The sequence below is a fragment of the Telmatherina bonti genome (assembly GCF_933228915.1).
Source record: "Telmatherina bonti genome assembly, chromosome: 11".
In the NCBI taxonomy this organism is placed as follows: domain Eukaryota; kingdom Metazoa; phylum Chordata; class Actinopteri; order Atheriniformes; family Telmatherinidae; genus Telmatherina; species Telmatherina bonti.
The window spans coordinates 4,896,013-4,921,651 of record NC_136629.1 but is presented as its reverse complement, the minus strand read 5'-3'; the positions used below and the strand labels follow the sequence as shown (position 1 = coordinate 4,921,651).

The following is a 25,639-nucleotide window of genomic DNA, read 5'->3' as shown; positions in this document are numbered from 1 at the left end:
AGCTCCAACACCGAGCTCCAACACCGAGCTCCAACACCGAGCTCCGTCACCGAGCTCCAACACCGAGCTCCGTCACCGAGCTCCGTCACCGAGCTCCAACACCGAGCCCCGTCACCGAGCTCCAACACCGAGCTCCATCACCGAGCTCCGTCACCGAGCTCCAACACCGAGCTCCGTCACCGAGCTCCGTCACCGAGTTCCGTCACCGAGCTCCGTCACCGAGCCCCGTCACCGAGCTCCGTCACCGAGCTCCAACACCGAGCTCCGTCACCGAGCTCCAACACCGAGCTCCGTCACCGAGCTCCGTCACCGAGCCCCGTCACCGAGCTCCAACACCGAGCCCCGTCACCGAGCTCCGTCACCGAGCTCCAACACCGAGCTCCAACACCGAGCTCCGTCACCGAGCTCCAACACCGAGCTCCAACACCGAGCTCCAACACCGAGCTCCAACACCGAGCCCCGTCACCGAGCCCCGTCACCGAGCCCCGTCACCGAGTTCCGTCACCGAGCTCCAACACCGAGCCCCGTCACCGAGCCCCGTCACCGAGCTCCGTCACCGAGCCCCGTCACCGAGCCCCGTCACCGAGCTCCGTCACCGAGCCCCGTCACCGAGCCCCGTCACCGAGCTCCGTCACCGAGCTCCAACACCGAGCCCCGTCACCGAGCCCCGTCACCGAGCCCCGTCACCGAGCTCCAACACCGAGCCCCGTCACCGAGCCCCGTCACCGAGCTCCAACACCGAGCTCCAACACCGAGCCCCGTCACCGAGCTCCGTCACCGAGCTCCGTCACCGAGCCCCGTCACCGAGCCCCGTCACCGAGCCCCAACACCGAGCTCCGTCACCGAGCCCCGTCACCGAGCTCCGTCACCGAGTTCCGTCACCGAGCCCCGTCACCGAGCTCCGTCACCGAGCTGAAGGTCTTAGACCTGCTGAAGGGTCGCAGTCTGACTGGAGATCGAGCTGGATCCCAGAGACTCGTTGGAGCGGAATCGGACACATAGTTCCTGTAGAAACATAGATATGATGATGCGCTGCATCTGCGTGAGAGTAAGAGCACGTCATGTTGTGTGAAAACCTTGATGTGACATGAACAGAGAAAACTGATCCGTTTTAGGAGATGGATTTTGTATCTGCGGGGAAATGAAGTAAAATGCGGTTTAGTTTTGTTGATCAGGTGCATCAACTCAGTTTTTACAGAAACATGTTTCCGTTTGTTAAAGAGTCTGCATGCAGTAAAAACATCCTCACAGCAGGTCTAACGTTCGCGTGGCGGTACGCACACATGCACAGAAAGTATTTTTCTGTCCATCCAGACTTATTGTGGCGTACGAATCCTTTTCATGTTGCGTACCCTGTGGACATGAGGCCCCTGGTCTGAGAAAGGCCCGTGAAAGACCACCACCCTGGGGGACCTGCTGCTGGATGGACAGATGAGATGGACCCTGGTAAACGGTGTCTCGTCACAGGGGTGCTGGAGTCCACCGGGGTTCTTGTGACGTGAACGTTGTCGTCGGTGTGCACGAGCCTCTGCAGAGGAAACGTGTTCCCGACACGCTGGTTTTCCTTCCCGGATCAAATGTTTTCGTTTCATTTATTCATTTTGTGCATCTATGTGAACATCCACACGCCGCCCCTCTGGCGCTGTGCTTTGTCATGCTAGCCTGGACCTCCTTCTGGTGAAGGTGGGAGAGTGGTCATCTACCAACCAGGATGTCGGTGGATTGATTCCTGACTACATGCTGCAAACCATTTCTACCTTTGGCATAAAGAAAGTTACCTGACCTGCTGCAGTGGATTTTGCGAGACCCTGAAGTCCATGTTGGGGTCTGAGCGAGAAGAGAAAACTGAAAGGAAAATAAAGACAGCAGGGTAATGTGCTGCCACCTAGTGGTGGTAATGAGTTATTACAACCGGCTGCTAGTTAAAACAGGCTCATCTCTGTCAGAAACACATGACCCCTGGTGTCTGTCTGCTAAAACTTCACAGATCAAATCACTGTCTCAGAGCTAGATGCTGTCCCAGCAGCTGAAAAAACTAATAAAGGATCATATTGATGAGAGAGATGGAAGCAGGTTCTGCAGGAACTGCGTGTTGTTGCATAACAAACTGGTGGAAACTGTCCTGAACGCGGCCAGCTTTGTGACGGCTGTAAATAAACTGACTTTGTTTTGTTTTTCTGTTGCAGCCCAAACCCACAAAGGGTCGGATGAGGATCCACTGTCTGGAAAATGTGGACAAGGCTCTGCAGTTCCTGAAGGAGCAAAGGGTTCACCTGGAGAACATGGGCTCCCACGACATTGTAGATGGAAACCACCGGCTCACCCTGGGGCTCATCTGGACCATCATCCTCCGATTCCAGGTGAGATCTGCACGTTTGCATCTGGGAACAGGTGAATTTATCCTGGCTGATGGTGCTGGAGATGGAGGGGTTAGGGTTAGACGATCCCTTTAGGGTTTAGTTTCATAGGCTTAGGGTTTGGGATTAGGGTTTAGGGTTAGGGTTTGGGATTAGGGGTTAGGGTTTGGGGTTAGGGTTAGGGTTTGGGATTAGGAGTTAGGGTTTGGGATTAGGGGTTAGGGTTTGGGATTAGGGGTTAGGGTTTGGGGTTAGGGTTAGGGTTTGGGATTAGGAGTTAGGGTTTGGGATTAGGGGTTAGGGTTTGGGATTAGGGGTTAGGGTTTGGGATTAGGGGTTAGGGTTTGGGGTTAGGGTTTGGGATTAGGGTTTGGGGTTAGGGTTAGGGTTTGGGATTAGGGATTAGGGGTTAGGGTTTGGGGTTAGGGATTGGAGTATTTCTCGATGACTCCCCCTGAGTCAGTTTATTAACCGAAACAGTTTGAGTAGGGAGCCAAAGGCAATGCACGGGCCGTCGCTTGTCACTCTGGGCTCCATTTCTCTGTGTGGTTCAACAAGGAGCATATTATGATTGTGTCGGACCTTTCTTTTGTTGTTTTTAAGGAGTGCAATATTTAGTATTTTGGCCAGTATAAGGTGAGTTTTGTTGTTTTGGGTGAGTATTTTGTCTGTTTTCATGTTCTTTTTCCATTGCTCGACATTGGTAAGTATTTTTTGTCTCTTGGTTTAGTTTCTAGTTATTAAAATTGGATTTCTACTACCTTAGTTTTAGGACACATCATCAGTAGTGGACCTCGGGATCACAGGGTGTTTCGGCCATTATCACTAGACACCCTCCCCCAAGGAAGGCCCTGCCGAGGTTGATCAAGCCCCGGAGTGTGTCCAATCGCCAATTGGGGTTAGAGTTGTTTTAAAGTTACACATCTTCTTGTGTTGCTTTAAAGTCTTTCAAATACACATTCTATGTGTCTTTTTCTTAGTTTGCACAAGGACGAGTACTTAGGGTTATGCAAATGTTACTAAGGTAACTAATTGATGAAAGTTTGTTAGGGTAAGGTTGTAAGTTCTAGAAAAGTTTATTAGGGTGGAGTTGGTTAGGGTTAGGAAAGTTTTATCGGGCCAGGTAGTTAGTTCTAAAAAGGTGAGTTATGAGGGTGGAGTTGGTTAGGGTTAGGAAAGAATTATTGGGCAAGGTAGTTAGTTCTAAAAGGGTGAGCTATGAGGGTTGAATTGGTTAGGGTTAGGAAAACATTATCGGCAAGGTAGTAAGTTCTAAAAAGGTGAGCTAGGGTTAGGGTTAGGAAAACATTATTGGGTAAGTTCTAAAAGGTGAGTTATGAGGGTGGAATTGGTTAGGGTTAGGAAAACCTTATTGGGCAAGATAGTAAATTTTAGGGTGACGAGCTAGGGGATGGCCATTTTAGGGGAAGTTAGGGATTGGAGTATTTCTCGATGACTCCCCCTGAGTCAGTTTATTAACCGAAACAGTTTAAGTAGGGAGCCAAAGGCAATGCACGGGCCGTCGCTTGTCACTCTGGGCTCCATTTCTCTGTGTGGTTCAACAAGGAGCATATTATGATTGTGTCGGACCTTTCTTTTGTTGTTTTTAAGGAGTGCAATATTTAGTATTTTGGCCAGTATAAGGTGAGTTTTGTTGTTTTGGGTGAGTATTTTGTCTGTTTTCATGTTCTTTTTCCATTGCTAGACATTGGTAAGTATTTTTTGTCTCTTGGTTTAGTTTCTAGTTATTAAAATTGGATTTCTACTACCTTAGTTTTAGGACACATCATCAGTAGTGGACCTCGGGATCACAGGGTGTTTCGGCCATTATCACTAGACACCCTCCCCCAAGGAAGGCCCTGCCGAGGTTGATCAAGCCCCGGAGTGTGTCCAATCGCCAATTGGGGTTAGAGTTGTTTTAAAGTTACACATCTTCTTGTGTTGCTTTCAAATACACATTCTATGTGTCTTTTTCTTAGTTTGCACAAGGATGAGTACTTAGGGTTATGCAAACGTTACTAAGGTAACTAATTGATGAAAGTTTGTTAGGTTTAGGAAAGTATTGCAGGGTAAGGTTGTAAGTTCTAGAAAAGTTTATTAGGGTGGAGTTGGTTAGGGTTAGGAAAGGTTTATCGGGCCAGGTAGTTAGTTCTAAAAAGGTGAGTTATGAGGGTGGAGTTGGTTAGGGTTAGGAAAGAATTATTGGGCAAGGTAGTTAGTTCTAAAAGGTTGAGCTATGAGGGTTGAATTGGTTAGGGTTAGGAAAACATTATCGGCAAGGTAGTAAGTTCTAAAAAGGTGAGCTAGGGTTAGGGTTAGGAAAACATTATTGGGTAAGTTCTAAAAGGTGAGTTATGAGGGTGGAATTGGTTAGGGTTAGGAAAACCTTATTGGGCAGGATAGTAAATTTTAGGGTGACGAGCTAGGGGATGGCCATTTTAGGGGGAGTTTGACAATTTGAAGGAGTCCAATTAGTTTTTGCCCTTTTGGGGATTGAGGGGCCCCCCCGAAAAGCAGTTTGGACCAGCCCCAGCAAGCTGTTGCCTTCCGTGTGCCCTCAGGTCGTTACGGCCCCCCGTGCCCTTAGGGGTTTAGGGAAAGGGTCAAATGGGTGTCGTGTGTGGTGTAAATGGGCTGTGTATGGGTGAGGCTAAACCTCATAGAAGACTGGGCTACGTTTCAGGTCCTGATGCCCTGGACCACCACACCCTGCGTGCTGTTCCTGGAGTCGGAACCCAGGGGGGCCGCATACTTACTCCCTGCTCGGAACCCTTCAGTAAACAGATCGGTTGTTGACACCGTAAGGTTACTCCGATCTGCCCAAGCAGGGCTGAAGATATTGGTTCTGCCGTTCTTCACAGATGATGTTTTTGGGATCGTTAATCTGGAATGGGGAGCAGAGAGGAGAAAGTGTGAGAAGTGTTGAGGTCGAGGTGTTCAAGCAGAGACAGGGATCAGTGGTGGGAGATGTGGTTACATCTATCAACCATCACCGTGCCGGATTAGGCATACCCTGCATCCTGCCATCCCCTCGACTCTGTGAAGAAACAAGGGGTTGGAGGAGGTGTAGAGGGGAAAAAAGTGAGAGAAGAGTTGAAGTCGAGGTTGTTCAAGCAGAGACAGGGATCAGTGGTGGGAGATGTGGTTACATCTATCAACCATCACCGTGCCGGATTAGGCATACCCTGCATCCTGCCATCCCCTCGACTCTGTGAAGAAACAAGGGGTTGGAGGAGGTGTAGAGGGGAAAAAGTGAGAGAAGAGTTGAAGTCGAGGTTGTTCAAGCAGAGACAGGGATCAGTGGTGGGAGATGTGGTTACATCTATCAACCATCACCGTGCCGGATTAGGCATACCCTGCATCCTGCCATCCCCTCGACTCTGTGAAGAAACAAGGGGTTGGAGGAGGTGTAGAGGGGAAAAAATGAGAGAAGAGTTGAAGTCGAGGTTGTTCAAGCAGAGACAGGGATCAGTGGTGGGAGATGTGGTTACATCTATCAACCATCACCGTGCCGGATTAGGCATACCCTGCATCCTGCCATCCCCTCGACTCTGTGAAGAAACAAGGGGTTGGAGGAGGTGTAGAGGGGAAAAAGTGAGAGAAGAGTTGAAGTCGAGGTTGTTCAAGCAGAGACAGGGATCAGTGGTGGGAGATGTGGTTACATCTATCAACCATCACCGTGCCGGATTAGGCATACCCTGTATTCTACCATCCCCTCGATTCTGAAGAAACAAGGGGTTGGAGGAGGTGTTCTATCAGTTTGGAATATTGAACCACCTTAGAGTAAAAGGAACTTGGTAGTCCGAAAGGCTCAGGCTGGTTAGGGATTGGAGTATTTCTCGATGACTCCCCCTGAGTCAGTTTATTAACCGAAACAGTTTAAGTAGGGAGCCAAAGGCAATGCACGGGCCGTCGCTTGTCACTCTGGGCTCCATTTCTCTGTGTGGTTCAACAAGGAGCATATTATGATTGTGTCGGACCTTTCTTTTGTTGTTTTTAAGGAGTGCAATATTTAGTATTTTGGCCAGTATAAGGTGAGTTTTGTTGTTTTGGGTGAGTATTTTGTCTGTTTTCATGTTCTTTTTCCATTGCTAGACATTGGTAAGTATTTTTTGTCTCTTGGTTTAGTTTCTAGTTATTAAAATTGGATTTCTACTACCTTAGTTTTAGGACACATCATCAGTAGTGGACCTCGGGATCACAGGGTGTTTCGGCCATTATCACTAGACACCCTCCCCCAAGGAAGGCCCTGCCGAGGTTGATCAAGCCCCGGAGTGTGTCCAATCGCCAATTGGGGTTAGAGTTGTTTTAAAGTTACACATCTTCTTGTGTTGCTTTCAAATACACATTCTATGTGTCTTTTTCTTAGTTTGCACAAGGATGAGTACTTAGGGTTATGCAAACGTTACTAAGGTAACTAATTGATGAAAGTTTGTTAGGTTTAGGAAAGTATTGCAGGGTAAGGTTGTAAGTTCTAGAAAAGTTTATTAGGGTGGAGTTGGTTAGGGTTAGGAAAGGTTTATCGGGCCAGGTAGTTAGTTCTAAAAAGGTGAGTTATGAGGGTGGAGTTGGTTAGGGTTAGGAAAGAATTATTGGGCAAGGTAGTTAGTTCTAAAAGGTTGAGCTATGAGGGTTGAATTGGTTAGGGTTAGGAAAACATTATCGGCAAGGTAGTAAGTTCTAAAAAGGTGAGCTAGGGTTAGGGTTAGGAAAACATTATTGGGTAAGTTCTAAAAGGTGAGTTATGAGGGTGGAATTGGTTAGGGTTAGGAAAACCTTATTGGGCAGGATAGTAAATTTTAGGGTGACGAGCTAGGGGATGGCCATTTTAGGGGGAGTTTGACAATTTGAAGGAGTCCAATTAGTTTTTGCCCTTTTGGGGATTGAGGGGCCCCCCCGAAAAGCAGTTTGGACCAGCCCCAGCAAGCTGTTGCCTTCCGTGTGCCCTCAGGTCGTTACGGGCCCCCGTGCCCTTAGGGGTTTAGGGAAAGGGTCAAATGGGTGTCGTGTGTGGTGTAAATGGGCTGTGTATGGGTGAGGCTAAACCTCATAGAAGACTGGGCTACGTTTCAGGTCCTGATGCCCTGGACCACCACACCCTGCGTGCTGTTCCTGGAGTCGGAACCCAGGGGGGCCGCATACTTACTCCCTGCTCGGAACCCTTCAGTAAACAGATCGGTTGTTGACACCGTAAGGTTACTCCGATCTGCCCAAGCAGGGCTGAAGATATTGGTTCTGCCGTTCTTCACAGATGATGTTTTTGGGATCGTTAATCTGGAATGGGGAGCAGAGAGGAGAAAGTGTGAGAAGTGTTGAGGTCGAGGTGTTCAAGCAGAGACAGGGATCAGTGGTGGGAGATGTGGTTACATCTATCAACCATCACCGTGCCGGATTAGGCATACCCTGCATCCTGCCATCCCCTCGACTCTGTGAAGAAACAAGGGGTTGGAGGAGGTGTAGAGGGGAAAAAAGTGAGAGAAGAGTTGAAGTCGAGGTTGTTCAAGCAGAGACAGGGATCAGTGGTGGGAGATGTGGTTACATCTATCAACCATCACCGTGCCGGATTAGGCATACCCTGCATCCTGCCATCCCCTCGACTCTGTGAAGAAACAAGGGGTTGGAGGAGGTGTAGAGGGGAAAAAGTGAGAGAAGAGTTGAAGTCGAGGTTGTTCAAGCAGAGACAGGGATCAGTGGTGGGAGATGTGGTTACATCTATCAACCATCACCGTGCCGGATTAGGCATACCCTGCATCCTGCCATCCCCTCGACTCTGTGAAGAAACAAGGGGTTGGAGGAGGTGTAGAGGGGAAAAAATGAGAGAAGAGTTGAAGTCGAGGTTGTTCAAGCAGAGACAGGGATCAGTGGTGGGAGATGTGGTTACATCTATCAACCATCACCGTGCCGGATTAGGCATACCCTGCATCCTGCCATCCCCTCGACTCTGTGAAGAAACAAGGGGTTGGAGGAGGTGTAGAGGGGAAAAAGTGAGAGAAGAGTTGAAGTCGAGGTTGTTCAAGCAGAGACAGGGATCAGTGGTGGGAGATGTGGTTACATCTATCAACCATCACCGTGCCGGATTAGGCATACCCTGTATTCTACCATCCCCTCGATTCTGAAGAAACAAGGGGTTGGAGGAGGTGTTCTATCAGTTTGGAATATTGAACCACCTTAGAGTAAAAGGAACTTGGTAGTCCGAAAGGCTCAGGCTGGTTAGGGATTGGAGTATTTCTCGATGACTCCCCCTGAGTCAGTTTATTAACCGAAACAGTTTAAGTAGGGAGCCAAAGGCAATGCACGGGCCGTCGCTTGTCACTCTGGGCTCCATTTCTCTGTGTGGTTCAACAAGGAGCATATTATGATTGTGTCGGACCTTTCTTTTGTTGTTTTTAAGGAGTGCAATATTTAGTATTTTGGCCAGTATAAGGTGAGTTTTGTTGTTTTGGGTGAGTATTTTGTCTGTTTTCATGTTCTTTTTCCATTGCTAGACATTGGTAAGTATTTTTTGTCTCTTGGTTTAGTTTCTAGTTATTAAAATTGGATTTCTACTACCTTAGTTTTAGGACACATCATCAGTAGTGGACCTCGGGATCACAGGGTGTTTCGGCCATTATCACTAGACACCCTCCCCCAAGGAAGGCCCTGCCGAGGTTGATCAAGCCCCGGAGTGTGTCCAATCGCCAATTGGGGTTAGAGTTGTTTTAAAGTTACACATCTTCTTGTGTTGCTTTCAAATACACATTCTATGTGTCTTTTTCTTAGTTTGCACAAGGATGAGTACTTAGGGTTATGCAAACGTTACTAAGGTAACTAATTGATGAAAGTTTGTTAGGTTTAGGAAAGTATTGCAGGGTAAGGTTGTAAGTTCTAGAAAAGTTTATTAGGGTGGAGTTGGTTAGGGTTAGGAAAGGTTTATCGGGCCAGGTAGTTAGTTCTAAAAAGGTGAGTTATGAGGGTGGAGTTGGTTAGGGTTAGGAAAGAATTATTGGGCAAGGTAGTTAGTTCTAAAAGGTTGAGCTATGAGGGTTGAATTGGTTAGGGTTAGGAAAACATTATCGGCAAGGTAGTAAGTTCTAAAAAGGTGAGCTAGGGTTAGGGTTAGGAAAACATTATTGGGTAAGTTCTAAAAGGTGAGTTATGAGGGTGGAATTGGTTAGGGTTAGGAAAACCTTATTGGGCAGGATAGTAAATTTTAGGGTGACGAGCTAGGGGATGGCCATTTTAGGGGGAGTTTGACAATTTGAAGGAGTCCAATTAGTTTTTGCCCTTTTGGGGATTGAGGGGCCCCCCCGAAAAGCAGTTTGGACCAGCCCCAGCAAGCTGTTGCCTTCCGTGTGCCCTCAGGTCGTTACGGCCCCCCGTGCCCTTAGGGGTTTAGGGAAAGGGTCAAATGGGTGTCGTGTGTGGTGTAAATGGGCTGTGTATGGGTGAGGCTAAACCTCATAGAAGACTGGGCTACGTTTCAGGTCCTGATGCCCTGGACCACCACACCCTGCGTGCTGTTCCTGGAGTCGGAACCCAGGGGGGCCGCATACTTACTCCCTGCTCGGAACCCTTCAGTAAACAGATCGGTTGTTGACACCGTAAGGTTACTCCGATCTGCCCAAGCAGGGCTGAAGATATTGGTTCTGCCGTTCTTCACAGATGATGTTTTTGGGATCGTTAATCTGGAATGGGGAGCAGAGAGGAGAAAGTGTGAGAAGTGTTGAGGTCGAGGTGTTCAAGCAGAGACAGGGATCAGTGGTGGGAGATGTGGTTACATCTATCAACCATCACCGTGCCGGATTAGGCATACCCTGCATCCTGCCATCCCCTCGACTCTGTGAAGAAACAAGGGGTTGGAGGAGGTGTAGAGGGGAAAAAAGTGAGAGAAGAGTTGAAGTCGAGGTTGTTCAAGCAGAGACAGGGATCAGTGGTGGGAGATGTGGTTACATCTATCAACCATCACCGTGCCGGATTAGGCATACCCTGCATCCTGCCATCCCCTCGACTCTGTGAAGAAACAAGGGGTTGGAGGAGGTGTAGAGGGGAAAAAGTGAGAGAAGAGTTGAAGTCGAGGTTGTTCAAGCAGAGACAGGGATCAGTGGTGGGAGATGTGGTTACATCTATCAACCATCACCGTGCCGGATTAGGCATACCCTGCATCCTGCCATCCCCTCGACTCTGTGAAGAAACAAGGGGTTGGAGGAGGTGTAGAGGGGAAAAAATGAGAGAAGAGTTGAAGTCGAGGTTGTTCAAGCAGAGACAGGGATCAGTGGTGGGAGATGTGGTTACATCTATCAACCATCACCGTGCCGGATTAGGCATACCCTGCATCCTGCCATCCCCTCGACTCTGTGAAGAAACAAGGGGTTGGAGGAGGTGTAGAGGGGAAAAAGTGAGAGAAGAGTTGAAGTCGAGGTTGTTCAAGCAGAGACAGGGATCAGTGGTGGGAGATGTGGTTACATCTATCAACCATCACCGTGCCGGATTAGGCATACCCTGTATTCTACCATCCCCTCGATTCTGAAGAAACAAGGGGTTGGAGGAGGTGTTCTATCAGTTTGGAATATTGAACCACCTTAGAGTAAAAGGAACTTGGTAGTCCGAAAGGCTCAGGCTGGTTAGGGATTGGAGTATTTCTCGATGACTCCCCCTGAGTCAGTTTATTAACCGAAACAGTTTAAGTAGGGAGCCAAAGGCAATGCACGGGCCGTCGCTTGTCACTCTGGGCTCCATTTCTCTGTGTGGTTCAACAAGGAGCATATTATGATTGTGTCGGACCTTTCTTTTGTTGTTTTTAAGGAGTGCAATATTTAGTATTTTGGCCAGTATAAGGTGAGTTTTGTTGTTTTGGGTGAGTATTTTGTCTGTTTTCATGTTCTTTTTCCATTGCTAGACATTGGTAAGTATTTTTTGTCTCTTGGTTTAGTTTCTAGTTATTAAAATTGGATTTCTACTACCTTAGTTTTAGGACACATCATCAGTAGTGGACCTCGGGATCACAGGGTGTTTCGGCCATTATCACTAGACACCCTCCCCCAAGGAAGGCCCTGCCGAGGTTGATCAAGCCCCGGAGTGTGTCCAATCGCCAATTGGGGTTAGAGTTGTTTTAAAGTTACACATCTTCTTGTGTTGCTTTAAAGTCTTTCAAATACACATTCTATGTGTCTTTTTCTTAGTTTGCACAAGGACGAGTACTTAGGGTTATGCAAATGTTACTAAGGTAACTAATTGATGAAAGTTTGTTAGGGTAAGGTTGTAAGTTCTAGAAAAGTTTATTAGGGTGGAGTTGGTTAGGGTTAGGAAAGTTTTATCGGGCCAGGTAGTTAGTTCTAAAAAGGTGAGTTATGAGGGTGGAGTTGGTTAGGGTTAGGAAAGAATTATTGGGCAAGGTAGTTAGTTCTAAAAGGGTGAGCTATGAGGGTTGAATTGGTTAGGGTTAGGAAAACATTATCGGCAAGGTAGTAAGTTCTAAAAAGGTGAGCTAGGGTTAGGGTTAGGAAAACATTATTGGGTAAGTTCTAAAAGGTGAGTTATGAGGGTGGAATTGGTTAGGGTTAGGAAAACCTTATTGGGCAAGATAGTAAATTTTAGGGTGACGAGCTAGGGGATGGCCATTTTAGGGGAAGTTAGGGTTAGGGGTTAGGGTTAGGGTTTGGGATTAGGGGTTAGGGTTTGGGGTTAGGGTTAGGTGCTCGAGGTGAGCAGCTGCTGTTGCCCATATTACATATAAAACATGTTTTCACATCCGAGCTGATGCCTTGTTAGTAAAAATGGGTATCTGAACTCCTCTGCTGTGTCATCCCACTGCGATGTTTCCCTGATGCAACGTTGTCCCGCTCCTTAGTTGTCGTCCTGCTGCTATGTCATCGTCGCTCCTGCTGAATGGGTTCCGTGTCACTGAAATGATGTCACGGCTTGGGACGGTAAACGGTTGGTGAAAAGGATTTGGCTTTTAGCTCTGAGGATTGAAGGAGCGTTTTTAAACGTTTAGCTGCAGGAATGAGGCGGAAACGGAGCCGAGCGGCGGCAGGACGGTGCTTTGATGCTGATGTTTCCCGTTCAGGCGTGGTTCATGCTGTCACAGAGTGATGGAGGGACCCTCGGAGAAGACGTGTTGGAGTTGTGAGGATGTCCATTGGAAGATGATGTAACAGGATCCTCTGTTTGAGGACGTTTGAAACATGAGAAAAGATTTTCTTACTGAAACAAATTCAGAGAAAAAGAGAAAATATTTCATCTGATTAGATATTTTTCTGAAGTGACGAAACTAGTGGACATGTTTAAAACAATAAAGCTTATCAGTTTGACTCTCAATATCTTGCCTTTGTAATGGATTCAGTTAAATGTAGGTAAGACAGTATTTATTCATTATATCTGGTTTTAAACAATGTCCTGGCCTCGGTGGACGTGGGGTTGTAGATACACAGGAGCTCATCAGACTGGTTCAGAAAGCATGATGTGTTGAAGGAAGAGATTTTATTAGTAGGACACCTGGGAATGGAGGAGTTTTCTGGGTGATTCTGATCCTCTTCAGTGGTCCATTGAAGGTTTGGACTCAGGGTTACGATGGAGGTTCAGGTCGGCCCCTCTGATGGATCTATCTTCCTGAGTGTGAACTATGTGTGAAGCTTAGTTCACAGACAAATAAAGAAGGCAATGTTTACGAGGACTAACATGCAGATGGCAGCGATGTGGAGCTGGTACGATCCAGCCCCGCTTCCCCCTTCACCCAGCTGAAGCTGGAGGGGGGGTTTATGGTGGTCAGCGCCGGTTCCAAAGGTCCAACCAGCGAGTGCTTGAAGTGAAAGCAGATTTGTTTTTGACTTTGCTGACTTGTAAAGACATGTCGATGTCTTTGTGTTTCAGATCCAGGACATCAGCGTGGAAACAGAGGACAACAAGGAGAGGAAGTCTGCTAAAGATGCTCTGCTGCTCTGGTGTCAGATGAAGACGGCAGGGTGAGTCAACATCTGCATTTATCCACATGTTTCACAAGGACAACCAGTTTAAAGTTGTTTGAAGCCTTCTTAGCAAACTTTTCATCTTCAGTATCGTTTCGTGGCTCCAGAATTGGACTGCTGTCTCCGTTAAATGTGTCTTATCTTCTGGTCCTGATAATCATCCTAAATACAGTCCAGTCCTGTGAGGTCACTGCCCAGACTGGTCCAGCAGGTCCAGCAGCAGTCCCTACCAAGGTCCAGCAGGAAAAACAGGAAAGTCAGGTCACTGATGGAGCTCTTGGAGGAACTTTATGACGATCCAGAATAATCCGAGCCTTGTTGTCAAGCTGTGATGATGACAGGTCTTCATCTTCTCCTTCTTCTCATCCCTTACTTCTGACCGTCATCCAGCCAGGAAATCAGCTTTATCCATGAATACAACAAGGTATAAACATCAGTCACTGCACACTACAAAGTGGATCCCAGTCATTCCCAAACACATCCTGAAGATGTCGGCAAGTTTTCCAGTTGTTCCATCAGAGGAACCAGAACATTAAAGGTTTGCTTCTCTGGTTTGGTTACCAAGAAAGAAAACAAATGTAAGTTGCAGGTAGACCTGATGAAGAGGACAGTCCGATACAGGAAGGTGGACTTGATGAAGAGGACAGTCCGATACAGGAAGGTGGACTTGATGACGAGGACAGACCGGCACAGGAAGGTGGACTTGATGAAGAGGACAGTCCGATACAGGAAGGTGGACTTGATGAAGAGGACAGTCCGATACAGGAAGGTGGACTTGATGAAGAGGACAGTCCGATACAGGAAGGTGGACTTGATGACGAGGACAGACCGGCACAGGAAGGTGGACTTGATGAAGAGGACAGTCCGATACAGGAAGGTGGACTTGATGAAGAGGACAGTCCGATACAGGAAGGTGGACTTGATGAAGAGGACAGTCCGATACAGGAAGGTGGACTTGATGAAGAGGACAGTCCGATACAGGAAGGTGGACTTGATGAAGAGGACAGTCCGATACAGGAAGGTGGACTTGATGAAGAGGACAGTCCGATACAGGAAGGTGGACTTGATGAAGAGGACAGTCCGATACAGGAAGGTGGACTTGATGACGAGGACAGACCGGCACAGGAAGGTGGACTTGATGAAGAGGACAGTCCGATACAGGAAGGTGGACTTGATGAAGAGGACAGTCCGATACAGGAAGGTGGACTTGATGAAGAGGACAGTCCGATACAGGAAGGTGGACTTGATGAAGAGGACAGTCCGATACAGGAAGGTGGACTTGATGACGAGGACAGACCGGCACAGGAAGGTGGACTTGATGAAGAGGACAGTCCGATACAGGAAGGTGGACTTGATGAAGAGGACAGTCCGATACAGGAAGGTGGACTTGATGAAGAGGACAGTCCGATACAGGAAGGTGGACTTGATGAAGAGGACAGTCCGATACAGGAAGGTGGACTTGATGAAGAGGACAGTCCGATACAGGAAGGTGGACTTGATGAAGAGGACAGTCCGATACAGGAAGGTGGACTTGATGAAGAGGACAGTCCGATACAGGAAGGTGGACTTGATGAAGAGGACAGTCCGATACAGGAAGGTGGACTTGATGAAGAGGACAGTCCGGCACAGGAAGGTGGACTTGATGAAGAGGACAGTCCGATACAGGAAGGTGGACTTGATGATGAGGACAGTCCGATACAGGAAGGTGGACTTGATGAAGAGGACAGTCCGATACAGGAAGGTGGACTTGATAACGAGGACAGACCGGCACAGGAAGGTGGACTTGATGAAGAGGACAGTCCGATACAGGAAGGTGGACTTGATGATGAGGACAGTCCGATACAGGAAGGTGGACTTGATGAAGAGGACAGTCCGATACAGGAAGGTGGACTTGATAACGAGGACAGACCGGCACAGGAAGGTGGACTTGATGAAGAAGGTGGACCTCATGAAGACGGTGACTGTGTCCAGCAGGCGCCCTAAATCCTGGTTCTAGTGTCCCTGCTGGAAACCACATGACACAGTCTCAGACAAGCTCTGCACATGTCTGTTAAACACATGTATTTGAATCAGGAGTGTTGCATCAGGACACCGGTCCTCAAGGACCAGGAATGAAGACCCCTGCGGTACAGGAAGGTAGACCTGATGAAGAGGACGACTTGATACAGAAAGGTGGACCTGATAAAGAGGACTCGGTACAGGAAGGTGGACCTGATAAAGAGGACTCGGTACAGGAAGGTGGACCTGATAAAGAGGACTCGGTACAGGAAGGTGGACCTGATAAAGAGGACTCTGTACAGGAAGGTGGACCTGATAAAGAGGACTCGGTACAGGAAGGTGGACCTGATAAAGAGGACTCGGTACAGGATGGTGGACCTGATAAAGAGGACTCTGTACAGGCTGGTGGACCTGATGAAGAGGACGACTTGATACTGACTGTTAGATCTGTTTTGTGTATTTTTACAGAGTTTAGAGGACGTCTGGTTTCCTTTAATCCATTTGTATCTGGTTAGCTGATTAACTGGATCGAAGATGAACTTTGGTAAAACCAACCAGATGTTGGTGACGAACACATCTGGAGGAAGCCATTAAGTTAAATTTGAACAAATCTTGATTAATATGAAGTATTGTTAGAAGCTACTAAATAAAACTGTGACTTCCTCTTTATGTCCAGATATCCAAATGTCAACATCCATAACTTCACCACCAGCTGGAGAGATGGGATGGCCTTCAACGCGCTCATCCACAAGCACAGGTAGGAGAAGCCTGTTATGATGGATGGATGGATGATATAATGGACGATATGATGAATGGATGGATGATATAACGGACAATATGATGGATGGATAGATGATATGATGGACGATATGATGAATGGATGGATGATATGATGGATGGATGATATAATGGATGATATGATGGATGGATGGATGATTTAATGGACGATATGATGGATGGATGATATAAATGGACGACATGATGAATGGATGGATGATTTAATGGACGATATGATGGATGGATGATATAAATGGACGACATGATGAATGGATGGATGATTTAATGGACGATATGATGGATGGATGGATGATATAAATGGACGACATGATGAATGGATGGATGATTTAATGGACGATATGATGGATGGATGGATGATATAATGGACGACATGATGAATGGATAGATGATTTAATGGACGATGTGATGGATGGATGGATGATATAATGGACGACATGATGAATGGATAGATGATATGATTGATGGATGTATAGATGGATGTATTTGACTCCTGACAGCAAATTCAATATTTAGCTCTAAAGGTCAACAAATGAACTGCAACTGAAAAGCTAAACTCAGCGGTTTTAAACCTTGCCTGTGTGTGATTGTGTGTGTGTGTGTGTGTGTGTGTGTGTGTGTGTGTGTGTGTGTGTGTGTTGTGTTCAGGCCTGACTTGATCGACTTTGATAAGCTGAAGAAATCAAACGCTCACTACAACCTGCAGAATGCCTTTAACCTGGCGGAGCAACACCTGGGTCTCACCAAGCTGCTGGACCCTGAGGGTGAGACCTCACCCCAACTCACTTGTCCTACCTCCACATATCAGATTTCATCATCTTAATGTTTTTGTGTGTGCGTAGACATCAGCGTGGACCACCCTGATGAGAAGTCCATCATCACCTATGTGGTCACCTACTATCACTACTTCTCCAAGATGAAGGCGCTGAAGGTGGAGGGGAAGCGAATTGGGAAGGTGACGACTGTTTCATCCTCCGTTTCTGTATTTGATTTAAAAGCAGGAGAATTTCTATTTGTCTTTCATTTTTACTTGAAGTTTTTCAACATTTTTAACATATTAGTTTAATGTGATCAAATAATCCCTTTGAATCCATCTGGCATAAAACTTATGTAATTTCAGCTGCAAAGAAATTGGTCTCCCCCATTTATCGTGGGTCATCTCAAGCTCAGGTTCTCCACCAGAGTCCTGAGGGCTTCAGGGCCCTCTGCAGTATCTTATCTGTTCCCAGGACTGATCTCTAGAAAAACTTACTTTTTAAATAGATAGACAAAAATCCAAATACAATTCATATAATTACACCAACCATTTGGTTGGTTGTTTCTGAGGTGGTTTTGATCACGCAGAATGTTAAAAAAAAAACAGTTTATTTACTGTTTTCTATGGAGTCCCATAGAGCAAAAGCCATCACTAGGGTTCACTGACAGGTTCGGTCCCCAGGGTTGAATGTGGAAGCCCCATGGAGCTTTCCACTTAGCTCTCATTCTTGCCATGCAGCTGACTTCTCAGTACTTGCCTTGTTGCAGGTATTTGGCTGCCACAGCTTTCCTTGTGACATCTTTGTGGTTGCCATTCGCTTGTTGTATGCCGAGGTACCTTAGCTCTTTTCCACATCTATTATTCCGCCCTCCTGGTGTGCATTGTCCTCCGTGTGGACCACCTTTCCCCTCTTTGTTACCACTCGGCCACATTTCTCCAGTCTGAATGACATTCCGATGTTCTTGATGTAGATCCTGGTATGGATCAATGTCTCGCACTTTCTTAGCATACACCTTGATGTCATCATCCATGTTGAGGAGGTGACTGATTGTGGCCCCATTCATGAATTGGTAGCCATAGCCAGTCTTGTTGTTTAATTGGCTGAGGGTATTCAGGTCTATGCTGAACAGAAATGGCAACAGGACATCTCCTTGGTATATACCATGTGTGATGGAGACCTGTGTGATTGGCTTGGCCTTTGGGGTTGTCTGCCACAGCCTCATTGAAATTGTAACGAAGGCTCTTTGAGTGCTATTCATCTTGTTCAACTTCAGACATTGTAGGATCTACGTATGAGGCTTTGAGTCATAGGCTTTCTGGTATCAATCCAGGGAGCGCAAAGGTTTGTCTGTCTGGTCAGGCAGAAGTTCTGTCAACCAGCAGCTGGTGTTTAGCTCCTCTGGTACCTTTACCAATGCCTTTCTGTCTCTGCATGTTTTGATCCATGTGCCTACTTCTCTCAGCCACTATGATGCCAGATAGCTTCCATGTTGTGGAGTGACAGGTTATTGGCCAACAGTGAGATGGGACTGTTCCCTTGCAACAATAGGTCATTGGAGTACTAAGAAGCTGCCCCACACCTACACCACCCACTGTAAAAGTGCCCAACAGACACTTGGAGAAATATCCTAGGCCAGAAGAGAATAATCCTAGGCGCCGCTGAGATACAAAATAGGACTGTTATGCGTCTAGGACCCTTTCATATGTGTGTTAATCATTTTAGCCTTTCTTCTTTTTGTTTAAGTTCTTCCTACTTAAATAAAAAAAAGTTTTATCAGGATGGAAAATAAACTCATTCCAAGTCAAGATCTTTTGTTTTCTCTGAGATTCAACTAAAAAACTTGTTCTGTTTAATCTTATCTGCTGCTGTGGATCAAATCTAAAGTTCAGTTTAAAATTCCCAGCAGAGATTTTACATTCTAGAAATTTACTTCATCTCTCAGGTCTTGGACAACGCCATTGAGACAGAGAAGATGATTGAGAAGTACGAGTCGCTGGCATCTGACTTGTTGGAGTGGATTGAACAAACCATCATCATCCTCAACAACAGGAAGTTTGCCAACTCTCTGGTTGGAGTCCAGCAGCAGCTTCAGGCCTTTAACACATACCGCACCGTAGAGAAACCCCCAAAGTCAGTAACACATCACACGTTCCAGTGGTAACCTTCTGAGATGCTGAGGGAGGTCACTTCCGTAATTCATTTAACTTAACTTTATTTGCATGAACGCATGTGCAGGTTTACAGAGAAAGGGAACCTGGAAGTTCTTCTGTTCACCATCCAGAGCAAGATGAGAGCTAACAACCAGAAAGTCTACACTCCTCGAGAGGGCAAACTCATCTCTGACATCAACAAGGTGAGCACACACCTGTTTCTGTTCATCATGATGATCAGTCAGGACAGATGCCTCCAAACTCCACAGTGAAACTCGGCTTCCTTAGTTATCCCGACTTGTCCTTGATTTAGTTTCCTATCAGTTATTGTTTAGATTTATTCTGTGCAGCTAGACTGCTGCAGGCCAGGCTAGCATTCAGACTAACTGCCAGGCTAACATTCAGACTAACTGCCAGGCTAGCATTCAGACTAACTGCCGGGCTAGCATTCAGACTAACTGCCGGGCTAGCATTCAGACTAACTGCCGGGCTAGCATTCAGACTAACTGCCAGGCTAACATTCAGATTAACATTCAGACTAACTGCCGGGCTAACATTCAGACTAGCATTCAGACTAACTGCCAGGCTAACATTCAGACTAACTGCCGGGCTAGCATTCAGACTAGCATTCAGACTAACTGCCAGGCTAACATTCAGACTAACTGCCAGGCTAACATTCAGACTAACTGCCAGGCTAACATTCAGACTAACTGCCAGGCTAACATTCAGACTAACTGCCAGGCTAACATTCAGACTAACTGCCAGGCTAACATTCAGGCTAACTGCCGGGCTAACTGCCAGGCTAACATTCAGACTAACTGCCGGGCTAGCATTCAGACTAGCATTCAGACTAACTGCCAGGCTAACATTCAGACTAACTGCCGGGCTAACATTCAGACTAACTGCCAGGCTAACATTCAGATTGACATTCAGACTAACTACCAGGCTAGCATTCAGACTAACTGCCAGGCTAGCATTCAGATTAACTGCCGGGCTAGCATTCAGACTAACTCCCAGGCTAACATTCAGACTAACTCCCAGGCTAACATTCAGGTTAAGAAGCTATCCATGTTTTCTTGTAGTATGGTGTTCTTTTGTATTTACTGAATATAAAACTGTAGAATGAGAAATTCAACTCCTGAATGTTTCTAATGAATTAACCAAAATCCTACTGATCTATACCAGTTTTTCCTCCTTGGATCATTGAGTTTGGATCTGAAAAAATTGGTCCGTCGTTTTGGATGACGTTGCTGCTGTTTATGTCTTTACTGCTGCTGATGATGACGAGGATGATGGTGTGTGTGTGTTTTAGGCGTGGGAGCGCCTGGAAAAGGCGGAGCATGAACGGGAACTGGCACTGAGGATGGAGCTGATTCGTCAGGAGAAACTGGAGCAACTGGCTCGACGATTCGATCGTAAAGCTGCCATGAGGGAAACATGGCTGAGTGAGAACCAGAGGCTCGTTTCCCAGGTAACCAAAAACACACCACAAAAAACACAACACACACGTGTCAAAGTGATGTCGCTTGTGTTATTTTTTGTTATAATTTAAATTATCAGCATGTTCCTCCATTCTGCCTCATGCCCCCATTTAAGTCTTTCAACCTGTCCCACCTCCTTGTTCCCTTCACTTTTCCTTGTTCATTTCTCCTTTTCCTCCATGTTTCCTGTTATCCCTCTATGTTTCCCGGTATCCCTCCGTGTTTCCCAGTATCCCTCTGTGTTTCCTGGTATCCCTCCGTGTTTTCCGATAACCCTCTGTGTTTCCCGGTATCCCTCCGTGTTTCCCAGTATCCCTCCATGCTTCCCGGTATCCCTCCATGTTTCCCGGTATCCCTCCGTGTTTCCTGGTATCCCTCCGTATTTCCCGTTATCCATCCGTATTTCCCGGTATCCCTCCGTGTTTCCCAGTATCCCTCCATGCTTCCCGGTATCCATCCATGTTTCCCGGTATCCCTCCGTGTTTCCTGGTATCCCTCCGTATTTCCCGTTATCCATCCGTGTTTTCCAATATCCCTCTCTGTTTCCTGTTATCCATCCTTGTTTCCCGGTATCCGTCCGTGTTTTCTGATATCCCTCCGTGTTTTCCAATATCCCTCCGTGTTTTCCGATATCGCTCTGTGTTTCCCGGTATCCCTCTGTGTTTTCCGGTATCCATCCGTGTTTCCCAGTATCCCTCCGTGTTTCCCAGTATCCCTCCATGCTTCCCGGTATCCCTCCATGTTTCCCAGTATCCCTCTGTGTTTCCTGGTATCCCTCCGTGTTTTCCAATATCCCTCCGTGTTTTCCGATATCGCTCTGTGTTTCCCGGTATCCCTCCGTGTTTCCCAGTATCCCTCCATGCTTCCCGGTATCCCTCCGTGTTTCCCAGTATCCCTCCATGCTTCCCGGTATCCCTCCATGTTTCCCAGTATCCCTCTGTGTTTCCTGGTATCCCTCCGTGTTTTCCAATATCCCTCCGTGTTTTCCGATATCGCTCTGTGTTTCCCAGTATCCCTCCGTGTTTCCCAGTATCCCTCCATGCTTCCCGGTATCCCTCCGTGTTTCCCAGTATCCCTCCATGCTTCCCGGTATCCCTCCATGTTTCCCAGTATCCCTCTGTGTTTCCTGGTATCCCTCCGTGTTTCCCAGTATCCCTCTGTGTTTCCCGGTATCCCTCCGTGTTTCCCAGTATCCCTCCGTGTTTCCTGGTATCCCTCCGTGTTTCCCAGTATCCCTCTGTGTTTCCCAGTATCCCTCCGTGTTTCCCAGTATCCCTCCATGCTTCCCGGTATCCCTCCATGTTTCCCAGTATCCCTCTGTGTTTCCTGGTATCCCTCCGTGTTTCCCAGTATCCCTCCGTGTTTCCCGGTATCCCTCCGTGTTTCCCAGTATCCCTCCGTGTTTCCCGGTATCCCTCCGTGTTTCCCGGTATCCCTCCGTGTTTCCCGGTATCCCTCCTGACTATCTCTTGGTTTTTTTCTCAGGATAACTTCGGATTTGACCTCCAGGCTGTGGAAGCAGCTACAAAGAAACACGAAGCCATAGAAACAGACATTGCAGCCTATGAGGAGAGAGTTCAGGTCAGTTTCCTACAGCTGTCTTTTAATGAATTCCTGATTATTGATCATTGATCTGAGGTTTGACCAGATTAAACCTGATCTTGAGGGGTTAAAAAACTGAGAATGTTATGGAAGTATTGATGGATCGGCTGATGCCTTCTTCAGTCGGCCAATCAGAACCCTTCTCTTCTTCCTGGTGCAGGCGGTGGTTTCCGTGGCGAAGGAGTTGGAGGCAGAGAGTTACCATGACATCAAGCGCGTCACAGCCAGGAAGGACAACGTGATTCGGCTGTGGGAGTATCTGCTGGAGCTGCTGAAGGCCCGGCGACACAGGCTGGAGCAGAACCTGAACTTGCAGAGGGTCTTCCAGGAGATGCTCTACATCATGGACTGGATGGATGAGATGAAGGTGGGACGGCCAGGCAGCCAATCAGGGCTGAGCAGTTATTCTTTCATTCTGGAGCTGCTTAACCATTGGTTTGTGTAAAAGTGTCCGGTCCGTGTTGCAGGTTTATTCTGGAGAAGTGAAAACAGCTGATTGATCACGTGGTCAGCCATGTGGGCAACATGTCAAAACTGTTTTGTTTTAGAAGAAGTTTTAAAACTTTTTCTGAAATTCTGAAGCTCTTTTATAGTTTCCTGTCGGGATGTTTTCATGTCCAGGAGATCCTGATGTTGATGCTGTGTCCTGCAGATGCTGCTGCTGTCTCAGGATTATGGGAAGCACCTGCTGGGGGTGGAGGACCTGCTGCAGAAACACGCCCTGGTGGAGGCCGACATCGGCATCCAGGTTGACCGGGTCCGCACAGTCAACAGCAATGCTCAGAAGTTCGCCAACGACGCAGAAAGTATGGCGCAGTTCGTCACTTTGGTTCAGTTTTCCTAATTTTCGCTCATGATTAACTTCTCTGTTATAATGAGTAACTTCTTTTCTTCATCCTCCTCCCCCTCCTCAGGTTATAAGCCCTGTGATCCTCAGATCATCAAGGACCGGGTCGCTCACATGGAGTTCTGCTACCAGGAGCTGAGCCAGCTGGCGGCCGAGCGGCGAGCTCGCCTCGAGGAGTCCCGCCGCCTCTGGAAGTTCTTCTGGGAGATGGCTGAAGAGGTTCTCCTCATTTTTAGACGTTAAATCCGACTCTCGGTCAGCCTGCGTTGCTTCTCATCTCACATCTTTCATCTGTGATCTTATCTGCTCGTATGAGGAAAGATCAGCTCCACCATCCTGAAAAACACTGAGAGTTAGAGCTGCAGCACGTCAGCCGTTCTTCTTCCGCCTCATTCTTTAGCGGAAAGAGATCCTCTCTGAGCGCAGAAAACTCCGTTCAGCACAAACACCAGATAGACTTTGAGCTAAATCTTTTCCCACTGTGAGCAACATCTCATCCAATCTAACTGGCTGCTTCACAGCGTCTTCACCACACTGTAAAAGGTTTTGTCCTGAGATAACAAAAGTTAATTCAGTGCCCACACACACACACACACACTCAATGCAGCATCTGCTTCAGACATCATCATCGTTCCCATCAGTGTACTTAAAGAAAACGGCGTTGGATAAGAGTTTTCAGATGTGATAGAGGAGCTCTGGTTTGGTAAAATGAAACTGGTTTTCGTCAGTAACTGGGCCTCTGGCTGTGTTTCTATCACGTCTATATCTGCGCAACACCAAAATATCGCCATAAAAACTGCTCAGCAAACACCTAGATTCAAGAAAATCTCCCAAATATCACTGGAAGGTTTTTACACTCATGAAGTGGATTTTCAGACATGCAATAGTAGAGAACTTTGTATTTATCTGTCGCCGGACGGGATGTCAGGGGTTACGATGCGATGGGATGCAATGGGATGGGATCCAATGGGATGGGGTGCAATGGGATGGGATGCAAAGGGATGGGGTGCAATGGGATGGGATGGGATGGGGTGCAATGGGATGGGATGCAAAGGGATGGGGTGCAATGGGATGGGATGGGATGGGGTGCAATGGGATGGGATGCAAAGGGATGGGGTGCAATGGGATGGGATGGGATGGGGTGCAATGGGATGGGATGCAAAGGGATGGGGTGCAATGGGATGGGATGGGATGGGGTGCAATGGGATGGGATGCAAAGGGATGGGGTGCAATGGGATGTGATGGGATGGGATGCAAAGGGATGGGGTGCATTGGGATGGGATGGGATGGGGTGCAATGGCATGGGATGGGATGGGGTGCAATGGGATGGGATGGGATGCAAAGGGATGGGGTGCAATGGGATGTGATGGGAGTGCAGCTACAGGCCGGCTGAAATGAAATGAGAGGGATAAATGCTGGAAACTTCTGTGACATTTATAGATGAAGTCATGTGACCGGAGCAACGGACTTCATCTAACCTGATGTCTGTTTGTGGCTCGCAGGAGGGGTGGATCAGGGAGAAGGAGCAGATCCTCTCCTCCGAGGATTATGGGAAGGATCTGACTGGCACTCTGCGGCTGCTGAGTCAGCACAAAGCCTTTGAGGACGAGACGAGCGGGCGAGCCGCCCACCTGCAGCAGACCATCAAACAGGGCGAGGAGCTGGTGGCCGACAACCACTTTGGAGCCGACAAGATCAAAGAGCGAATCCAGGACATCCAGGTATGTGGAGACAGGAGGGGAGGTCAGGAAGACAGGACGGACGTGCTGACCTGGTTTTCCTGTGTCTGCAGGAGCAGTGGGCGGCTCTGGAGCATCTTTCTGCCGTACGGAAAGCTCGTCTGCAGGAGGCCTGCAACCAGCACCAGTTCCAGGTGCTCCAACTTACTTTCCTTTTGACTAAAACAACCTTCACTTCCTGCTTGTCAACATTTGTTGGGATGTGTGAAACCTTCCGGCGTCTGTGCAGGCCGACGCAGATGACATCGACACGTGGATGCTGGACGTTCTGCGCATTGTGTCCAGCGTCGACGTCGGCCACGACGAGTTCTCCACTCAGGCTCTGGTGAAGAAACACAAAGATGTTGCAGAAGAGATCGGCAGCTACCGACCTGTCATCGACGCTCTGCATGAGCAGTCCAGAACTCTGCCGCCGGAGAAGACCAGCTCCGAGGAGGTACAGCACAAACCGCTGCAGGGTCTCACGGCTCCGCATCTCGAAGCTCGCAGCTGTGAGTCTCCGTCTCTGCTTCTGCAGGTCCAGAACCGGCTGGCGGGCATTGAGGAGCGCTACAAGGAGGTGGCTGAGCTGACCCGGCTCCGGAAGCAGGCTCTGCAGGACGCCCTGGCGCTCTACAAGATGCTGAGCGAAGCCAGCGCCTGTGAGCTCTGGATCGACGAGAAGGAGCAGTGGCTCAACAGCACGGAGATCCCGGAGAAACTGGAGGACCTGGAGGTGGTCCAGCACCGGTAAGAGCCAGACCCAACGCAGAGGGAACCGGGACTGGTTTCTGGTCCCCGTTGGACTGGATCCTACTGGATACACGATGTTTTAGAGAAACATCAGTCTGGTTTTAGGATGAACTGCAGTACCAAGGCGGCACTTATTAAGATGGTGAATGATCTCAGGTCTGGTCACAGTCCAGGTGGATCTAAGTGTGTCCGACGCAGTAGACCCCCAGACTTTATTAAACAGACCGAGTCTGGTTC

General features: G+C 47.8%; 1 protein-coding gene across 2 annotated transcripts in view; it reads left to right on the top strand.

The window, feature by feature from the left end:
- LOC306762691 (spectrin beta chain, non-erythrocytic 1) overlaps nucleotides 1–25,639 on the top strand; it is a 147,211-nt gene that overhangs the window by 77,781 nt on the left and 43,791 nt on the right. For both annotated transcript variants that reach the window (XM_079249274.1, XM_079249275.1), the window contains exons 4-19: nucleotides 2,187–2,360; nucleotides 13,206–13,297; nucleotides 15,975–16,055; nucleotides 16,742–16,857; nucleotides 16,936–17,048; nucleotides 18,794–18,981; nucleotides 19,087–19,204; nucleotides 20,314–20,472; nucleotides 21,968–22,063; nucleotides 22,245–22,451; nucleotides 22,737–22,890; nucleotides 22,999–23,150; nucleotides 24,434–24,652; nucleotides 24,724–24,804; nucleotides 24,900–25,106; nucleotides 25,188–25,399. In XM_079249274.1, the coding sequence (XP_079105400.1) occupies nucleotides 2,187–2,360; nucleotides 13,206–13,297; nucleotides 15,975–16,055; nucleotides 16,742–16,857; nucleotides 16,936–17,048; nucleotides 18,794–18,981; nucleotides 19,087–19,204; nucleotides 20,314–20,472; nucleotides 21,968–22,063; nucleotides 22,245–22,451; nucleotides 22,737–22,890; nucleotides 22,999–23,150; nucleotides 24,434–24,652; nucleotides 24,724–24,804; nucleotides 24,900–25,106; nucleotides 25,188–25,399 (2,369 nt within the window). The remainder of the gene's footprint in view (nucleotides 1–2,186; nucleotides 2,361–13,205; nucleotides 13,298–15,974; nucleotides 16,056–16,741; nucleotides 16,858–16,935; nucleotides 17,049–18,793; nucleotides 18,982–19,086; nucleotides 19,205–20,313; nucleotides 20,473–21,967; nucleotides 22,064–22,244; nucleotides 22,452–22,736; nucleotides 22,891–22,998; nucleotides 23,151–24,433; nucleotides 24,653–24,723; nucleotides 24,805–24,899; nucleotides 25,107–25,187; nucleotides 25,400–25,639) is intronic.